The following is a 22,224-nucleotide window of genomic DNA, read 5'->3' as shown; positions in this document are numbered from 1 at the left end:
ATTAATATTTACAATCAGTTCAGTTTTACATTAAATATCATCCAAGAATACATTCTCATAAAAGTATTAGTTGCCTACTTTTTCTACTCCTACATGGAAATTGATGCAGACGTAGACTGACAGCCCACATTGTCGTCTTCTTCTTCCTTCCAAGTATTAGGCCTCTCAGCCTGTTGCGGTCTCATTGAGAAGTTCTCTTGCTATCTGTCCCTTGGTTGACCTATTGATCTTACACCATTGGGGTGGTAGTATAGCATGAATTTTGGGACTCTCTTTGAGCTCATTCGTTGTAGGTGTTTTCTCCAATCGTTTTGGTAATTCCGAGTATAATGCAAGTTGAGTTCCATTTGTGATCTAATTTGGTGTATCCAGCCATTCCTCTCAAAAATTTCATTTCACAGTCTGCAAGTTTTTTTTCACATATTTTGTCTTTTGAGGTATGATCATGGTACAAACAAAGATTGTAAATGGTTTGCTGTTATTTTCGTAAGTTGTCAAAAGCTCAAAACGTGACACTTACCATAGACTCAAGGTCCTAATAGAAATTGTGATAGTTTAAGTGAAAACATCAATAAAATGAAGCAATCCTTTGGACTGCAAATGTGCTAAAGTCAGTCACTGATGACAGTTATAGCAATCATAGCAAGAAAGCTAAAAGCATTTCTGTAGGTTTAAATCTCCTGATGAAATTATTTACTGATTTTTGAAGATATAACCGGCAATACTCACCTCAATATTCATGTTGGAGAGAGCATGGTAGCCCTCAGTAGGACGTACAATTCGTACAGAAAACCTCGCCTTAAAGCCTGGCTCATCAAAGCATGGGAATGCTTGCCTGGCATATGTTGGCTGGAACTTTGAAGTGGCAATATTCCTGCAACAACAAAATAATATTTAAAAATCATATGAATTGATTATGCTTCTTACATTTTCTTTTTTGAAATTCTAGTAATTTAATACTGTATCTTTTACACTTAAACAGGGAAAAAATCATCTATTTGCCAATTACAGTAGAGAGAGATCTCTATTCATCAAAAATCAGCAGTATGAAAAAATATTATGTAAAAGAGGTGATTTCACTATCAAATACATTGGAATTCTCACACTCAACTGCCAGTACTTCTGCTCCATAATAATATGTATTGTTAGTAATAAAAGTTAATTTCACTTGAATCATGATTTATGCTATACAAGAATAAATTCCTGGAAAGCTGCGTGTCCTTATCTAGTGTTCAGCATGAGTTGTTATTGAGGTTCCAGACACACAACAGTATTGTCAACAGCACTCTGACACAGTTCAATTCCGTATCACTGTAGGAGAACTAAGCAGACATTATACCACATAAATCAGTATAACAATAAAAAGTATGCTACTAAAGTTAAGTAAAGATTAGTTTGAACACCACAGTGCTTACTAGCCTTAATCCTATTAGAAGTGGTGTGCCATTGCCTTCATCTGACAGGTGAGCTGACTTAACCAGCTAGTTATAGGAGGGACCTACAGTTCAATGTGAACTCCACACCACAGTGTGACTGACCTGGCATTTTTTACATTAATAAGTCACTGCCTGAGTTGAAAAACATTATGACAGGAAAAATATACTAAAACCTACTTAAAATGAACCCTGAACCTTGGGATTTGTATCGTGTCACCAAGTGAGGGCATGTAAAAGGTGAAAGTATCATAAATAGTATAAAAGCTGTATAGATATTCTGTGAAATATTGGTTTAATTCCTCTGTGATGCAGCATCTAGCCTACACAGTCTCATATTAGGAATGTGAGCAGCAGGAAGAGGGGGTTCTGTTCCTTTGACTATTTTACCTTCAACATACCTCACAGCTTGTATGTTTTTGTTGCTATTTCCATTCACATGGAATGTTGTGCAGACTCATTCAGTTCATGTTGGAGGCTGTTAGCATCGCTAATCCAGTGAGCTCGAACTGTTGATGCATGTAGCACAGCATTCAGTTGGTGTAGTCAGTTTCCTGAACACTTTGCTTCATGTCCTAATTTGCTGCTACGTGTCCAGTGCACGTCTACATCCAGAAAAACAACTGCTTTGTTATTTTCTGCTCCTAATGTGAAATGTTCATTTTTATGCAGGCTGTTGAGGTGCTGATGAAATCTGCATAGTTCTACTTCCTCATGTGGCCATATGACGAACTCGTCACCCACATACTTCAGCTAACGAAGTGGGCACAGCAGTGTGGAACTTACAGCTGTCTGTTCCGGGCTGCTGCATCCATCTTGTTGGCTGAGGTACGTGGACAACAAATTTATCACATAGCCTTACTGGGCAGCAGAACTATGTAATTTCTATTAATAATAGAAAGCAATGCAGACTGTAATAGATTATGTATTTTAAATTCCGGTAACTAGTTTCAGTCCAGATGACCATCATCAGATCACAGGCTCTAAAATGGATGACATTTATAATTTATTTTATTATTAAAATATTACATATGATTGGTGTACTCCTCAATGATACCAAAAAATATGTAGATTTCTCATCAGCACCTCACTGGCTCATATAAAAACATACAGTTCACGTTAGAAACAGAAAATAATGGAGCAAATCCTTTTCTGGACATAGCAATGTACAGAATGTCTAGCAGCAAAATTAGGACACCAAGTGTACAGGAAACCAAGACACACCAACAGATGTCTGCCTGCGGAGTTGCATCACCAACTACCACAAAAGAACACCATGTCAGGTAAGGCCCTGTGTTGCGTAAGCCGCAAGATCTGAGATGTGTTGCCCAGGAAGGATTCTTCCCATGAAGGATGCTTCCCACACTGAGGCATCTATGAACTTCAATGCAAATGTGACAAATTCTACATTGGTGTAGCTAGACTAACACAACAAATCAACTGCAGCTGACCACCACCAGGTCAGTGGTTGAACTTTTAATTTTCAAGGACTAAGTGTTCTTGCTCAGCAGTGAAAAATAAAGGAAGCTATTGAAATAATTAAAATGCCCTAACAGCATGAACAGAGAGAATGGCTACAAGTTACTGATGGCCTGCTTGTTAGCCAGTCATCAGCTCCACGTCCCAGACTGAATGGTATTAACATGCAGCCACGAGAGAACAATGTATTACCTCTGGGTACAAGCTGCTGATTTGTTATTGCCTACTAATCTCCTTTCAGAGTAGCACAAATGGTACTCTACTTTTACTTCAAATTGTTCTACTGGCACCCTAGAGAATGACACTGGTGTTCAGCTGACAACTGAAACAAGTGGTATGCAGGGGAAGACTATCACCAGAATCATTATAAATATTGGCTTCCAATGTGCTTTTACAAAATCTTCTATTAATGCCATCTTTTTTTATATCTTTTAATCCTCTTTCAAACACATGTAATCTTCGGCTGAAGAGTGGTTGTTTTATCTACCATCAGCCACTCATTTTTGGGGGGATTAAAATAACTATAAAGGAGAACAAACAGAATCCAGCAGTTTGTCACCTTGATCAGGACCACTTCCAAGATGGTCAAAACGTCAGTATTTTACTTATTTTTAGTGTTTCATTCAAACTGGCATTGGCTGTGGAAGCCTATGACTTATATTATCAATATATACTTCTTTTCATTTCTTTTACTCACAAGCACAAAAAGAGTTTACATTTATTACTAGTTTCGGCAATATGCTCTAAAGTCAACAGTATGGGAACAAATCATCATTTGTAAATTAATTAAAAGATGTATAGGCTTGTTTGCTAAGTAGGATTGCTTGTTTGACCCATGATAAATGCATTGACATTCATCTCACTAAGTTTTAATTGCCCCTGGTCAATTTTAGATTTTTGTAAGTCCACAACATTCCACTTCATTTTTACATCATTTCCCATTTAATTAAGTACTTGAAATGCATCTGAAACTTTACATATTATTGAGTCAGTGGAAACTAATGATTGTCTCTTTTAGCATTACTATGTAGTTTGCAAAGCCACAATGGCCTTGTGTAAGCTAGCTAACAACTCTGTTGAGTAATATATGGGAACAGCCAGCTTCCTTTTCAGGACAGAAATAGTAACGACCAAGATGACATGGATGTTTCTTTCAATTTTTTACTCTGTAGATCCTCTAAACATGAAGATTAAATAATTAAATTGTATTACAAATTAAAATTTCAGTAAACTACAGTACCTTTAATTCTGTACAGGCATCTATAGTCTGGGAAAAGCATTACATATTTCATTTACAGTAAGAATGTACACCAACAAATTTTGAAGATTGGTAAATCATCATAGAAATAGTCATATCAGTGTTGTAATGGTGACATACTGTATGTACATGCTAAGAAGCTCTCGCTGTGGTTGCCGACAGAAATCTCAGAATTGACTGAAGTTGCCTGACATTGACTGGTACTGACTAAATACCACTAAGGAACAACTTCAACAAGCAGAGAATAGTTTGTTTATTATGTCTGTCCCTGAAAGTTGAAGTTACACACAAAATTAATGATCGCTGAAATGTTATGTGTAACTAAGATTAAAAACATCTTATTTACTGAAATGTTTGATGCACTAACAAACAGTTGCCTGTCTGTTAAAACTGGCAAGCAATCAACACCAATTGCAGTTTTTCAATTTGTAATGATACAGCACCTTCAAAGCTACATAGCAGTGTGTCTTGTCAGAGTGCATATTTAGTACTTGCCCCATTCAAGTACTTAGGCAATAAGAATTAACATGCATTTTGTATACTAATACCTTCTGGTGTTGTCCTTGGAGGAATGCGACTTGAAAAGAAAACAATGTGTTACTTACCTTAGCAGATTCATTGAAGTTCATCTCAGCAGCAAATCTGGCTCTGCATATCTTGCTTCTTCAGCATTTATATGACATGACCTTCATATAGATCATCAAGGCACTCTCACATTTCCATTGCAATCGCATATTTGTTAACTTTTATCTCTTCATAATAGGGTAACATATGACGAATGATTTAGCAATATAATCAGAAGTAAATTAAGTATCGCACAAAACAGCATTCTAAAGCCAGACAAATAATAGTCACCCACAAATAAAGTAGTGGTATTTTTTTTTTTAGTGATTGGGCATTTATCATATAGTAATAATTTACATTTTGCTAAATTGTGTTAGTCTGTTTCATGTGTGCATATCTATACAATGATAACTGTCAACAAATGTATTAGAAACAAATAAATAAAAACAAAAAATAATACATAACTATCCAACATCATGTACTGAGTCATAGATGGAATTGGTAATGTGAGAAATGTGTGGAAAATTTCAGTTTACTGTTGGATACTTTTGATAGTCCGAGGCAATGGAAAGAATGATATTTTGTCCCTGGAGAATGTGAATGATTAAATAGTTCAACAATTTATTTTTACACAGTAGCAAAACGCTTGAAAACATTACATTATACTTAATGCTTTGTCATGTGGAAATTCAAGGGGACCTTGGTTAAATGAAAATGTCTGGTGAGGTTTGTATTGCTACCCATGCTTTTGTACTTTTAATCACTGACGTACTTTCATTTTATTATTACATATAGTAGTGGCTTTAATGTGCTAGTTATGACATCACTCATTTCGTCCCACTCCACGTCCATGTTCGTTTCGTATCTCCAGAGAGAACGTCTTATATCTTTTTTTGAATGATCGTAATCTTATTACGAGATAATCTATGCCGCTTGCTAGCACTAGTCGCCAACTATCAAATGCGAAGTTCAACAGGCTGCCACAACAAGCCATAGTTCTTTGTGTGAGTGCAGCAACACTGAAGCGTTCGTGTTCCCGTAAGAACTTGAACATGAGCGCATCATGTGACTGGTCACGGAAGACGCGAAGCTGCCCTGCTGAGCCCAGTTTCAATTGTCAATGAGGAATAAAAAAGAAAATACAAGAAGCAAAACCTATTCAAGTTTACAGATGTTTATGGTGAGGCATCCGTGGTTTGCACAGTTCAGGAAATCAAGGAAAATAATATCGGCGTATTAAGACACATCCTACTGTCATTGTGACGACGCAACAAGGCCTGATGTAAATCACGTCCTCCCTCAGTGCAAGCGCAACGAGCAAAACAGTCAAATGTTTAGAACAGCTCTTGACCCTGCAGCTTTGCACTATCCAAATTCTTGGAGATTTATCAGCGGTGCGTAGGACCACAACCAGGATTGTCGAACAAGAAGATATAAAAATACATAAGGATCTAAGGGCGATGAATTAGATTAAAGAACTGAATCAAATAACTTTAGTGCAAACAAGTGGTTAACTATCATTTTATGTCTAGTAGTACAACGGAATTGTTGTAATACTTCCAACCTGACGCCAAACTTAAGAATGGGTGCAGGTCCGGGTTTGTATAGCGTCCCTCCTCACACTCGTTTGTTTTTTACTTCCGGCGCTTTTATTCAAGCATTTTTGTTGCCTACAAAATTAAGATTCCGTATTAGAACAAATTTAATCAATAATAGAATTCCTTAAAAGAAACATATCATACACCCCGCATTAAAAGTTATTTTTCTTACAATCATTTTCTTGCAGTGAAAAGTAAAAACCTATCGGCAGGGAAAGGAACCATTTCGACTTAACGTGACGTCCAGTTTTGGACGGTAAGTGGCTAAGCAGGAGGAAAACGCAATAGCTATTTTCAGCTTAGAATAATAAGGAAAGAAATCAATCCTATCAAGTTTTTCAGAGCAAGGAAAAAACAATTACATATTTCGATGTGAAATCATGAATATAAAAATGAATTTTGAAAGTTAGCATCATACCTAGAAACTTATCGTTTTTAACGCCATTTCTGCATAAAAACCAACAAGAATGCCGCTTCCACAGCAAACGCAACCACAAACGTCGCCACACGTCACTGCCACCAACGTTTTCATTAAATGGTGTTACAATTCAACCTCGGAAACCAGCGTCATTAGTACCCATCCTGCGATTCAAATGTACATTTTTATCCACAGAAAAACATTCGCCAAATCTGTCTATTTTGCCATTTTCCTTTCTTCATTTAATAACTCGTTTCTTATTTTATGCAACGCTTAACTTTTGACACCCCCCGCCCCCATGAACCATAGGCCTTGCTGTTGGTGGGGTGACTTGCGTGCCTCAGCGATACAGATGGCCGTACCGTAGGTGCAACCACAACGGAGGGGTATCTGTTGATAGGCCAGACAAACGTGTGGTTCCTGAAGAGGGGCAGCAGCCTTTTCAGTAGTTGCAGGGGCAACAGACTGGATGATTGACTGATCTGGCCTTGTAACACTAACCAAAATGGCCTTGCTGTTCTGGTACTGTGAACGGCTGAAAGCAAGGGGAAACTACAGCCGTAATTTTTCCCGAGGGCATGCAGCTTTACTGTTTGATTAAATGATGATGGCGTCCTCTTGGGTAAAATATTCAGGAGGTAAAATAGTCCCCATTCGGATCTCCGGGCGGGGACTACTCAAGAGGACGTCGTTATCAGGAGAAAGAAAACTGGCGTTCTACGGATCGGAGCGTGGAATATCAGATCCCTTTATCGGGCAGGTAGGTTAGAAAATTTAAAAAAGGAAATAGATAGGTTAAAGTTAGATGTAGTGGGAATTAGTGAAGTTCGGTGGCAGGAGGAACAAGACTTTTGGTCAGGTGAATACAGGGTTATAAATACAAAATCAAATTGGGGTAATGCAGGAGTAGGTTTAATAATGAATAAAAATATAATGAATAGGAGTGCGGGTAAGCTACTACAAACAGCATAGTGAACGCATTATTGTGGCCAAGATAGACGCGAAGCCCACGCCTACCACTGTAGTACACGTTTATATGCCAACTAGCTCTGCAGATGATGAAGAACTTGATTAAATGTATGAGGAGATAAAAGAAATTATTCAAATAGTGAAGTGAGATGAAAATTTAATAGTCATGGGTGACTGGAATTCGATAGTAGGAAAAGGGAGAGAAGGAAATGAAGTAGGTGAATATGGATTGGAGCTAAGAAATGAAAGAGGAAGCCGTCTGGTAGAATTTTGCACAGAGCATAACTTAATCATAGCTAACACTTGGTTCAAGAATCATGAAAGAAGGTTGTATACGCGGAAAAAGCCTGGAGATACTGGAAGGTTTCAGATAGATTATATAATGGTAAGACAGAGATTTAGGAACCAGGTCTTAAATTGTAAGACATTTCCAGGGGCAGATGTGGACTCTGACGACAATCTATTGGTTATGAACTGTAGATTAAAACTGAAGAAACTGCAAAAAAGTGGTAATTTAAGGAGATGGGACCTGGATAAACTGACTAAACCAGAGGTTGTACAGAGTTTCAGGGAGAGCATAAGGGAACGATTGACAGGAATGGGGGAAAGAAATACAGTAGAAGAAGAATGGATAGCTCTAAGGGATGAAGTAGTGAAGGCAGCAGAGGATCAAGTAGGTAAAAAGACGAGGGCTAGTAGAAATCCTTGGGTAACAGAAGAAATATTGAATTTAATTGATGAAAGGAGAAAATATAAAAATGCAGTAAATGAAGCAGGCAAAAAGGAATACAAACGTCTCAAAAATGAGATCGACAGGAAGTGCAAAATGGCTAAGCAGGGATGGCTAGAGGGCAAATCTAAGGATGTAGAGGCTTATCTCACTAGGCGTAAGATAGATACTGTCTAGAGGAAAATTAAACCTACCTTTGGAGAAAACAGAACCACTTGTATGAATATCAAGAGCTCAGAAGGAAACTCAGTTCTAAACAAAGAAGGGAAAGCAGAAAGGTGGAAGGAGTATATAGAGGGTCTATACATGGGCAATGTATTAAGGACAATATTATGGAAATGGAAGAAGATGTAGATGAAGATGAAATGGGAGATATGATACTGCGTGAAGAGTTTGACACAGCACTGAAAGACCTGAGTCGAAACAAGGCTCCAGGAGTAGACAACATTCCATTAGACGGGGAAGATCAGTTTGGATTCCGTAGAAACGTTGGAACACTTGAGGGAATACTGACCCTACGACTTATCTTAGAAAATATATTAAGGAAAGGCAAACCTACGTTTCTAGCATTTGTAGACTTAGAGAAAGCTTTTGACAATGTTGACTGGAATATTCTCTTTCAAATTCTGGAGGTGGCAGGGGTATAATACTGGGAGCGAAACGCTATTTACAATTTGTACAGAAACCAGATGGCAGTTATAAGGGTCGAGGGGCATGAAAGGGAAGCAGTAGTTGGGAAGGGAGTGAGACATGGTTGTAGCCTATCCCCGATGTTATTCAATTTGTATACTGAGCAAGCAGTAAAGGAAACAAAAGAAAAATTCGGAGTAGGAATTAAAATCCATGGAAAAGAAATAAAAACTGTGAGGTTCGCCGATGACATTATAATTCTGTCAGAGACAGCAAAGGATCTGGAAGAGCATCTGAACGGAATGGACAGTGTCTTGAAAGGAGGATATAAGATGAACATCAACAAAAGCAAAACGAGGATAATGGAATGTAGTCGAATTAAGTCAGGTAATGCTGAGGGAATTACATTAGGAAATGAGACACTTAAAGTAGTAAAGGAGTTTGGCAATTTGGGGGGCAAAATAACTGATGATGGTCGAAGTAGAGAGGATATAAAATGTAGACTGGCAATGGCAAGGAAAGCGTTTTTGAAGAAGAGAAATTTGTTAACATCGAGTATAGATTTAAGTGTCACGAAGTCGTTTCTGAAAGTATTTGTATGGAGTGTAGTCATGTATGGAAGTGAAACATGAACAATAAATAGTTTGAACAAGAAGAGAATAGAAGCTTTCGAAATGTGGTGCTACAGGAGAATGCTGAAGATTAGATGGGTAGATCACGTAACTAACGAGGAGATATTGAAATGGATTGGGGAGAAGAGGAGTTTGTGGCACAACTTGACAAGAAGAGGGGACCGGTTGGTAGGACATGTTCTGAGGCATCAAGGGATCACAAATTTAGCATTGGAGGGCAGCGTGAAGGGTAAAAATCGTAGAGGGAGACCAAGAGATGAATACACTAAGCAGATTCAGAAGTATTTAGGTTGCAGTAAGTACTGGAGATGAAGAAGCTTGCACAGGATGGAGTAGCATGGAGAGCTGCATCAAACGAGTCTCAGAACTGAAGACCACAACAACAACAACAACTTTTGACGCCGCTCATACAGTCGGATAGACTACACCTTTGGAAAGAATAATAGTCATCGCGCGCAATGTGACAACTGACAACAAAAGAAATGTCAGCGTGTCACGAATGGATACCAAACAAAACTACACAGCTGTTGCATCCAGCGACGATAACATTTCCCTACCAACTGAACTCAACAATGACCCTACCGCTACCTTAGTGACAGTGCTACTGGCTTGCTTTCCATGTTTTCAAATTACATGCAAATTTTTTTCCGTATATGACCGAGTCCAGCAATAATACAAACAGCGATCGAGCTCTCTCACCGCCCTAGGCCCGGGCCTACCTGCCCAGTGCGTAAATCCGGCCCTGAATGTGTGCTTTCGACTGTATGTATGCAGATAGTCAAATGTTACTTTTCTATATTTTTAATCTTGTGATGACTAACGAATACGTATGTTAGAAGCCAATAACAAGCAAATAAAAAATGAAAATACTTGTTTTGTAAAACATAAAAAATCTATCCTACTGCTTCCATGGCCGAACGGATTTAGAATAGGATTAATAAACTTGTTTAAGATGTAGGTTATGCGTTAGTCGTATCAGTCCTCTAACTCTATAAAAAAGTAAAGTTTTTTTCTCAAATTTTGATTTTGTTAATGTATACAGGTGCGGGGGGCACCAGGAGGATGAAAGCCCATGTTACACGAGTGACTAACTGATCACGATCGATTACTCGTATTGGGTGCGCGTCGCCTGTCGGCTTGTAAATTAGCAGCCAACCAAGTCTTTACTGGGCCAGTGAGGTCAATGATCAGCTAACAGTTCGGAGTGCAAAATTCCAAATTCCTGAGAGTACTGTATGCTGCACACAGTACATCCAGGGAAGTAGAGGCTTGTGATGTAGTCTGCTAACGCCACAATACTAAAGAAAAAGGTAACTTTATATTTTTTTTTAGTGTTTTCTCACAAGAGAGACAAAATATCTGAAAGCAAATAGTGGTGTAGGTTTTACAATATTTGGTCAATGAAAAAGACAATACAGTGCTTAAATAATAATGTAAACAGATAAACTTTTCCAATGAAAATTTTTCAACAGTGAAAAAGTAAAATGTACTGAACAAGGAAAATAATTTTCGATGTTATTTGGATCTCAGAAAACAAGACACAAAGGATAAAGTAAAAAGGCGCTACTTAACTGCCAGTGAATTATGATTGGTTCGTTGATTTGCAGGAGGGGAGGAAACAGCGAGTTTATCGGTCCCATCGGATTTGGGAAGGATGGGGAAGGAAGTCAGCTGTCCCCTTTCAAAGGAACCATCCCGGCATTTGCCTGAAGCGATTTTGGGAAATCACGGAAAACCCAAACCAGGATGGTCGGACGTAGGTTTTCAACCGTCGTCTCCCGAGTCTAGTGTGATAACCACTGCGCCACCTTGCTCGTTAGTGAATTATGTTTGATGTGTTTGTTGTTTTCTTGTTGTTGTTGTTGTGGTCTTCAATCCAGAGACTGATTTGATGCAGCTCTTCATGCTACTCTATCCTGTGCAAGCTGCTTCGTCTCCCAGTATGTACTGCAGCCTACATCCTTCTGAATCTGCTTAGTGTATTCAAATGGTTCAAATGGCTCTGAGCACTATGGGACTTAACATCTGAGGTCACCAGTCCCCTAAACTTAGAACTGCTTAAACCTAACTAACCTAAGGACAACACATACACCCATGCCCGAGGCAGGATTCGAACCTGCGACCATAGAGTCGCGCGGTTCCGGACTGCAGCGCCTAGAACCGCGTGGCCTCTAGTGTATTCACCTCTTGGTCTCCCTCTACAATTTTTACCCTCCACGCTGCCCTTTAATACTAAATTAGTGATCCCTGGTTGCGTCAGAATATGTCCTACCAAGCGATCCCTTCTTCTAGTCAAGCTGTGCCACAAATTTCTCTTCTCCCCAATTCTATTCAATACCTCCTCGTTTGTTATGTGATCTACCCATCTAATCTTCAGCATTCTTCTGTAGCACCACATTTCAAAAGCTTCTATTCTCTTCTTGTCTAAACTATTTATCGACCGCGTTTCACTTCCATACATGGCTACACTCCATACAAATACTTCCAGAATCGACTTCCTGACATGTAAATCTATACTCGATGTTAACAAATTTCTCTTCTTCAGAAACGCTTTCCTTGGCATTGCCAGTCTACATTTTGTATCCTCTCTACTTCGACATCATCAGTTATTTTGCTCCACAAATAGCAAAACCTCTTTACTACTTTACGTGTCTGATTTCTTAATCTAATTCCCTCAGCACCACCCGACTTAATTCAATACATTCCATTATCCTTGTTTTGCTTTTGTTGATGTTCATCTTATATCCTCCTTTCAAGATACTGTCCATTCCGTTCAGCTGCTCTTCCAGATCCTTTACTGTCTCTGACAGAATTACAGTGTCATCGGCGAACCTCAAAGTTTTTGTTTCTTCTCCATGTGTTTGTATGTTTATTTTTTATGGAGCAAAGAAATGTGGATATTCCGAAATGATTAAACAATACTTTTCCGATTTTTTCTTTCCTCATCAACGTGGAAAATTTCCCATACTACCTTTGTTAAGAACCTTCACTATGTATTTTGATGTTGTTGTTAAAAACTTTACTGTCATGGTTAGTTCTTTAGTTGTGTTATTATGTTTCGACTTTCATCTTTCGGGTATGAAACAGCGCAGCCGAGAGCTCCTGTAACACAAGCAAATTTGGCGCCGGCGTTTAAATAAATACCATTCATGACTGGCGAGACTCAGTAAAGGCATAATGCAGCAAGGTCGATGCAGCAGACTCACTTGTCACGAGTATTCGATTGAAACAAGTCGCACGTGTAAAGCACCTTTTATACGCGCGACTTTCTTGTCTCACAAGGGGAAGGCCTCAGACACGGCCAAACGGTTCGGCTCAAATTTGGCAGGTCGCTTGTGTACAACCTAAAATGAAGGAATCTAAGATATTTTGGGTCAACATCCCCTCGTTTTTGAGAACATCACCCCTAAAGGTGATGACGAGCAATCAACACAAAATTGACGGGATCGATAGATAATTGTAAGTAGAGCATTTTTCATCATCAGGTATGGGGTCCGAAAACGCATACTTTTCCAGAAATGGGGGTAAGAAACTTTTACAACTGCCGCTTCTGTACCGACATGCAAAAAGCTTTTCGCCGGCAGCGCCGATAGCGCAATGGCCAAGGTAACTGGCTCGGAATGGGAGAACCCGGGTTCGAATCTCGAAGAAACCTAGCGGATGTTATTCTTTTCGTTTGTATCTTTCCATATCTCAATTGATAGGGATAGGAGGGTCAATAAGGTAAGTAAATCAATAAGGAATGATAATAATAATGTAGGCAAACTAATTTCCCAAACGCCGTGAGTTAGTAAAGTATTCAACTTTTAAGCCTTGTCATATGAAAACAACTCGGAGTAAGAGTGCTGCGAATTCCTCACGAGGGATCACAGATAGCCAACCGCGCGACGCTTGTTTACAGCGAGGCACGGGACGGAATGCACGCGCGGAGAGTTAAGTTGTCCCGGTTGCCTCTTCGTCATATCATAGTTGTGAACCTGGAAGAGTGAAGGTGTCCAGCACGAGCCTCACAGAAGTCAGTCGGAAAGAGTTGTTTTCCGTCATAAGGCTGCTGCGAACCTCGCGGATACATGTAGTGATTTTTCCATCGTTAATGCACCGAATGAAATACGTTTTGTGAATGAATACAGTGCCCTTCCGTAAGTAACATATGACTAGTACTGTATGTGGTTTGTAGTAATTAGCTCGTCTGTTTATGCTGTAGTAACTAGTTATTGTTTGTTGTGTCCTATCTTTCGAGATTCGAACCCGGGTTCTTCGAGGCCCAGCCAGTTACCTTGGCCGGTGCGCTATCAGCGCTGCCGCCGAATAGCGTTTACCATGTGGGTACAGATGCGGCAGTTATATAAATGTTTCTTTCCTCGATTTCTGGAAGAGTTTGCGTCTGCGGACCCCATACCCGATGATGAAAAATGCTCTATTTACAGTTATCTATCGATCCCACCAATTTTGAGTCGATTGCTCTTCACAATCTTTAGGGGTGATTTTCTCAAAACCGCGGGGGTGTTGATCCAAAATAACTTAGATTCCTTCGTTTTAGGTTGCACACAAGCGACCTGCCAAATTTGAGTCGAATCCGTTGGCCGTGTCTGAGGCCTTCCCCTTGTCAGTCGACTACTCGTGACAAGTGAGTCTGCTGCACCTACCATGCCGTATTATTCCTGTACTGAGTCTAAATTGTCATGGATGGTCGTTTTCATTGGTGCCAAAATTGCTTGTGTTGAGAGAGGTGTCTGCTTTGCAGTTTGGCAGCTCAGCCGCGAAAATGAGGTTATGAGGTACAATCAATTTAACGACAAAGCCATAATATAGTACCGGTACCAGAGTGTAGAAACAAGCAATGATAATACAGGTTATTAACGAACGAAGCAAAATTCATGGCGGATGTTCTCGATAAAGGCTGTATTACGGTAAATTCTCCACATTCCTGAGAACCGAAAGAATATGAAAAGTACGTTCAAACAATCAAAACAAGTAGATCTGTTTGTTCAAGAAAATATACAGGGTGTTTCAAACCTTTTGGGTAAATTGTAACAGGTGATAGTGGGTCCACAACCCACTATCTAACTATAGAACTAATGACTAAAAATGCATGTTTATGTACAAAACATAACAGCATAGCTTATAGTAATGGTTCAAAGTGACGACTGCCAGTCTCAATGCATGCATGGTAACGGCGCACTAAGTTCTGCCGCACTCACTCAAAGATCCCTGGTGTCTGTTGTACCAGGACAGAGACAGCTTGGACCCTAGTTAGCAGGTCTTCATCCGTTTCTAAGGGGTTTCGTACATCAGCGTCTAGACGTAACCCCAGAGGAAAAAGTCCGGAGGCATGAGATCCGGCGATCGCGCTGGTCGTGGGACAGGACCTCCTCTTCCAATCCAACGATGAGGGGACGTGTTGTTCAGGCGCTCGAAGACATTAGCATCGAAACGGGCGGGCCATTGTCGTGTTGAAAACACGTCCCTTTGCGGACAAGAAGAGGTAGAGTCTCTAAGAACTTTGGAACCACATCTCCCAGGAGCACTGAAGCTGGCGATCGTCACTTTGAACAATTACTATGAGCTACATTGTTGTTATGCGGTCCACGCTGTGTATATCCATAATAAAACAGCCGGCCGCTGTGGACGATCGGTTCTAGGCGCTTCAGTCCCGAACCGGACTGCTGCTTCGGTCGCAGGTTCGAATCCTGCCTCGGACATGGATGTGTGTGATGCCCTTAGGTTAGTTAGGTTTAAGTAGTTCTAAGTCTAGGGGACTGATGGATGACCTCATATGTTAAGTCCCATAGTGCTTAGAGTCATTTGAACCATAATGCAATAAATATGCATTTCCGACCATTGGTTCCTTACTTCAAGATAATCTGTATGTGTTTGACAGAGGAACTGTAACAGGTCAGGTGTATCGGGACGTCATTTTGCACCAGTATGTCCGCCTTTTCAGGGATGCAATGGGTCCCAAGTTCCTTCCGATGGATGATAACGCACGGCCCCACCTAGCTGCCATCGTGGAGTAGTACCTTGAAACGGAAGATAGCAAGCGGATTGAGTGGTCTACTTGTTATCCAGACCTAAACCCCATCGAGCACGTCTGGGATGCTCTCGGTCGACGTATCGCTGCACGTCTTCACACCTCTAGGACACTTTAGGAGCTCCGACAGGCACTGGTGCAAGAATGGGAGGCTATACCCCAGCAGCTGTTCGACCATCTGATCCAGAGATGCCAACCCGTTGTGCTGCCTGCGTACGTGTGCATGGTGATCATATCCCATACTGATGTCGGAGTACATGCGCAGGAAACAGTGGCGTTTTGTAGCACATGTCTTTCGGGACGGTTTTCTCAACTTATCACCAATATCGTGGACTTACAGATCTGTGTCGTGTGTGTTCCCTACGTGCCTAAGTTATTGGCGCCAGTTTTGTGTAGTGCCACGTTGTGTGGCACCACATTCTGCAATTATCCTTAATTAATGAGCATGAGTTTAGTTGTAAAAGACGGTGCTAACGTAAAGATCATTGGTGTATTAAAAAAATGTGATGTTGTACACTATCGTCACCACACCAAGCGGTCTCCGCCCAGAGATTGGCTGCAACACATGTGACTGCCCCGCCGATCTGCAGCCGGCTCGTAGCCACGCCATCCGCTGTACGCGTGACTAGCGCCACCACCGATCCAGCTTCAGGAAGCTGCACAGGCGCCAGCCAATCTAATCGCGGAGTTTATGTGGACCCTTCGCAGCGTTAATAGTTCGCTTCTGTTATTGTGTTCGTTTATGACGAACCACTTGGACTTGCAGAGCTTGAGTTAAGTAAAACAACGTTACATAGTTATTTGTATACCTCTAATTAATTTGCTCTCTGTCTCGGTAACTACCTATTCCTCGGCATCCACAACCGGACCGACCCAACAACAATAAAGATTAAAAAGACATATCATCGATTAGTAATACACGAATGAGTGTGGCGAAAATTACGAAGGGCATTCAGTAGATAATGTAACAAATGGTTCAAATGGCTCTGAGCACTATGGGACTTAAAATCTGAGATCATCAGTCCCCTAGAACTTAGAACTACTTAAACCTAACTAACCTAAGGACATCACACACATCCATGCCCGAGGCAGGATTCGAACCTGCGACCATAGTGGTCGCGCGGCTCCAGACTGAAGCGCCTAGAACCGCTCGGTTACAACTGCCGGCAGATAATGTAACACTTTCGCCATAAAAATGCAAACAAACTTCTCCTTCTCTATGACAACGCAAGGCCTGCGCACCTGAGTGGAACTCACAAAACTTCATTGGACTGTTCTTCCTCATACAACCCACAGCACGGATCTCGCACCTTCCATCTTCCGTATGTTTGTCCCAATGAAAGATGCTTTCCACGGGAAGCAGTGCGTGGATGATGGGGAGGTTATTGATAAAGGAGGACGTTAAGTCCGACGTCGACCAGTAGAATGGTACCACCCAGTCATATAGGCATACAGTAAGGTGGTACAAGATCGTTGCATTGAACGGAAACTATGTTGAAAAATAGGGTTCTGTAGCCAAAAGAGCGGGGAATAATATGGTGCATCGGAACCCTGTAAAAAACCAACCTGCCTTCAGAGCAAAAGTGTTGCATTTCCTAAGGAACACCTCTAGTAGTTGACTTCTGCTGTTAGCAGAGGACGTGATGGTCCCTTATTTCTGCATATGCGCCGTTTTCGGCATATTATTTTACAACTCTACACTCGGCACAGCGAAAATACCATCACTGACGTCACTGACCCATTTGCGACGTAGCTGCCGGCTTATTTATATGGGAGTAAGATTCTAGGGATCGGAGCGTGCAATGTCAGACCCCTTAATCGGACAGGTAGGTTAGAAAATTTTAAAAGGGAAATGGATAGGTTAAAGTTAGATATAGTGGGAATCAGTGAAGTTCGGTGGCAGAGGAACAGGACTTCTGGTCAGGTGAATACAGGGTCATAAATATAAAATCAAATTGGGGTAATGCAGGAGTAGGTTTAATAATGAATAACAAAACAGGAACATTGGTAAGCTACTATGAACAGCATAGTGAACGCATTATTCTAACCAAAATAGACACGAAGTCCACACCTCACCACAATTGTACACGTTTATATGCTAGGTATCTCCGCAGATGAGGAGGTGACTAAGGAACTATATGAAGACATAAACTATTCAGATAGTTAAGGGAGACGAAAGTTTAATAGTCATGAGGAATTGGCATCCGATAGTAGGAAAAGGAAGAGAAGGAATGATAGTAGGTGAATATGGACTAGGGGGAAGGAATGAAAGAGGAAGCCACCTGGTAGAATTTTGCACAGAGGATAATTTAATCATAGCTAACACTTGGTTTAAGAATCATGAAAGAATGCCGTATACGTGGAACAGACCTGTAGACACCGGAAGGTTTCAGATTGATCATATACACATCAAAAAAAGTTTTGCATCACTCCGGTTCCCAGAACTTCTGAAGATAGATGTTGACTGTGGATATTGTATCACAGAAAACCCGCCCAAAAATGTAAACAATCGTGCATGAGTAGCGCCTATTAGACGGAGGGGGTCCGACAGCCCATGAGTTCCAGTCATTCCACCAGGAAGGAGGTACACGGCTCGTGTTGTCTGTAGTTCAACCATGTGTAGCCGGTCACTACCGCGGTTCGATCGCGTACGCATTGTTACTTTGTGCCAGGAAGGGCTCTCAACAAGGGACGAGTCCAGGCGTCTTGGAGTGAACCAATGGGATGTTGTTCGGATATGGAGGAAATATAGAGAGACAGGAACGGTCGATGATATGCCTCGCTCAGGCCGCCCAAGGGCAGCCGGCACGGTAGCTCAGCGTGTTCGGCCAGAAGGCCGATTTCCCTCTGTATAAAAAAAACCTAGTAGAGGAATCAACGATCAGATTGAACGGATGTGATGTGACGTCCACCCAGGACAAACAGAATCAACAATACCGTACAAAATGAAAAAAAAGGGCCACTACTGCAGTGGATGACTGCTGCCTATGGGTTATGGCTCGGAGGAACCCTGACAGCAATGCCACCATGTTGAATAATGGTTTTCGTGCAGCCACAGGACGTCGTGTTACAACTCAAACTATGCGCAATAGGCTGCATGATGCGCAACCTCAATGCCGGCGTCCATGGCGAGATACATCTTTGCAACCGCGACACCATGCAGCGCGGTATAGATGGGCCCAAAACAATGCCGAATGGACCTCTCAGCATTGGTATCACGTTCTCTTCACCGATAAGTGTCGCATATGCCTTCAACCAGACAATCGTCCGAGAGGTGTTTGGAGGCAACCCGGTCAGGCTGAACGCCTTAGACACACTGTCCAGCGAGTGCAGCAAGGTGGAAGTTCCCTGCTGTTTTAGGGTGGCATTATGTGGGGCCGACGTACGCCGCTGGTGGTCAGGGAAAGCGCTAACGGCTGTACGATACGTAAATGCCATCCTCCGACCGATAGTGTAACCATATCGGCAGTATATTGGCGAGGCACTCGTCTTCCTGGACGACAATTCGCGCCCCCATCGTGCACATCTTGTGAATGACTCCCTCCAGGATAACGACATCGGTCGACTAGAGTGGCCAGCATGTTCTCCAGACATGAACCCTATCGCACATGCCTGGGATGGATTGAAAAGGGCTGTTTATGGACGATGTGACCCACTAACCACTCTGAGGGATCTACGCCGAATCGCTGTTGAGGAGTGCGACAATCTGGACCAACAGTGCCTTGATGAACTTGTGGGTAATATGCCACGACGAATACAGGCATGCATCAGTGCAAGAGGACGCGGTACTTTGTATTAGAGGTACTGGTGTGTACAGCAATCTGGACTACCACCTCTGAAGGTTTCGCTGTATGGTGGTACAACATGCAATGTGTGGTTTTCATGTGCAATAAAAAGGGCGGAAATGATGTTTATGTTGATCTATATTCCAATTTTCTGTACAGGTTCCGGAAGTCAAGCAACCGAGGTGATACAAAACTTTTTTTGATGTGTGTATAACGGTTAGACAGAGATTTCGAAACCAGATTGCAAATTGTAAGACATTTCCAGGGGCAGATGTGGACTCTGATCATAATTTATTGCTTATGAACGCAGATTAAAACTGAAGAAACTGCAAAAAGGTAGGAATTTAAGGAGATGGGATATGGATAAAGTAAAAGAACCAGAGGTTGCACAGAGTTTCAGAGGGAGCATTAGGGGCCGATTGACAAGAACAGGGGAAATTAATATAGTAGAAGAAGAATGGGTAGCTTTTAGAGATGAAATAGTGAAGGCAGCAGAGGATCAAGTAGGTAAAAGACGAGACGAGGTCCAGTAGAAATCCTGAGTTATTGAATTAATTACTGCAAGGAAAAAATATAAATAAGCAGTAAGTGAAGCAGGCAAAAGAAAATTCGAACATCTAAAAAATGAGTTGACAGGAAGTGCAAAATGGCTAAGCAGGAATATCTAGAGGACAAATTTAAGGATTTAGAAGCATCTATCAGTACGGGAAAGATAGATGCCGCCTACAGGAAAATTAAATAGACCTTTGAAGAAAAGAGAACCACCTGTATGAATATCACGAACTCAAATGGAAAACCAATCCTAAGCAAAGAAGGGAAGGCAGAAAGGTGGAAGAAGTATATAGGGGGTCTATAAAGGAAGATGTACTTGAAATTATGGAAATGGAAGGGAACGTAGATGAAGATGAAATGGGAGATATGATACTGCAAGAAGAGTTTGACAGAGCACTAAAAGACTGAAATCGAAACAAGGCCCTGTGAGTAGACAAGATTCCGTTAGAACTACTGATAGTCTTGGGAGAGCCAGCCATCCCAAAACTCCTCCATCTGGTGAGCAAGGTGTATGAGACAGGCGAAATAGCCTAAGACTTCTAGAAGAATATAATAATTCCATTTCCAAAGAAAGCAAGTGCTGACAGGTGTGAAAATTACCGAAAAATCAGTTTGACAAGCCACAGTTTTAAAATACTATCACGAATTCTTTACAGGAGAATGGTAAAGCTGGTAGATGATGATGTTTGGTTTGTGGGGCGCTCAACTGCGCTGTCATCAACGCCGGTACACATTCCAATTTTTACACAATCCAATCTTGCCACGTTCACGAATGGTGATGAAATGGCGAGGACAACGCAAACACCCAGTCCCCGGGCAAAGAAAATCCCCAACCCAGCCGAGAATCGAACCCGGGACCCCGTGATCCACAGGCAGCAACGCTAGCCCCTAGTCCAAGAGCTGGGGACAAAACTGGGGGACTGGTAGAAGCCGACCTCGGGGAAGATCAGTTTGGATTCCGGAGAAATCTAGGAACACGCGAGGCAATACTGACCCTACGACTTCTCATATAGCCCTACATTTATAGCATTTGTAGACTTGGAGAAAGCTTTTGACAATGTTCACAAAACGAAAAAGAATGTACTATCCTGTGACTATAACATCAATGCATCACTGTTGGAATCAGCCACCTCATACAAATACCTGGGGGTAACATTTTGCAGGGATATGAAATGGAATGATTACATAGGTTCAGCCGTGGGTAAAGCAGGTGGTAGATTTCGGCTTATTTGTAGAATACTGGGGAAGTGCAATCAGTCTATAAAACAGATTGCTTACAAACCATTAGGGAACATTGAACTATACTGAAAAGGGCAGCACGAATGCTCACAGGTTTGTTTAATCCGTTGGAGAGTGTCACAGAGATACTGAGGGAACTGAAACGGTAGGCTCTTGAAGAGAAAGTCTACTAAAAAAGCTTCAAGAACAGGTTTTAAAATGATTACTGTAGGGATATACTACAACCCCCTACGTATCACTCACACAGGGATCGTGAGGATAAGATTGGAATAATGAGTGCACGCATCAAGGCATTCAAACAATTATTCTTCCCGCGCTCCGTACGTGAATGGGACAAGAAGAAACCCTTATAACTGGTACAATGGGACTACCCTCTGCCATGTACCTCACGGTGTTTCGCAGAGCATTGATGTGGATGTAGATGTAGGGCTGGAATATTCTCTTTAAAATGCTAAAGATAGCAGGAGTAAAATACAGGGAGCGAAAGGCTATTTACAATTTTTACAGAAACTAAATGGCAGTTATAAGAGTCGACGGTCATGAAAGGGAAGCAGTGGTTGAGAAAGGAGTAAGACAGGGTTGTAGTCTATCCCCGATGTTATTTAATCGGTACATTGAGCAAGCAGTAAAGGAAACCAAACAAAAAAAATTTTTGGAGTAGAAATTAAAATCCAGGGAAAGAAATAAAATATTTGAGGTTTGCCGATGACATTGTAATTCTGTCAGACACAGCAATGCACTTTGAAGAGAAGCTGAACGGAATGGACAATGTCTTGAAGAAAGAATACAAGATGAACACCAACAAAAGCAAAACGAAGATAATGGAATGTAGTCGAATTAAATCGGATGATGCTGATGAAATTAGAGTAGGAAATGAGACACTTAAAGTAGTAAATGAGTTTTGCT

The 22,224-nt window shown here is 41.2% G+C and overlaps 1 protein-coding gene across 1 annotated transcript in view; it reads right to left on the bottom strand.

Annotated features, from left to right (window-relative positions):
* The window catches only part of LOC124777490 (glutamyl aminopeptidase-like), a 322,410-nt gene that overhangs the window by 104,908 nt on the left and 195,278 nt on the right, over positions 1-22,224 (bottom strand). Inside the window, exon 3 of the mRNA XM_047252928.1 lies at positions 730-874. Coding sequence (XP_047108884.1) covers positions 730-874 — 145 coding nt within the window. The remainder of the gene's footprint in view (positions 1-729; positions 875-22,224) is intronic.

The sequence above is a fragment of the Schistocerca piceifrons genome, chromosome 2 (assembly GCF_021461385.2).
Source record: "Schistocerca piceifrons isolate TAMUIC-IGC-003096 chromosome 2, iqSchPice1.1, whole genome shotgun sequence".
Lineage (NCBI taxonomy): Eukaryota > Metazoa > Arthropoda > Insecta > Orthoptera > Acrididae > Schistocerca > Schistocerca piceifrons.
The sequence above is the reverse complement of the archived record's forward strand: the minus strand, read 5'-3'. Positions and strand labels throughout refer to the sequence as shown.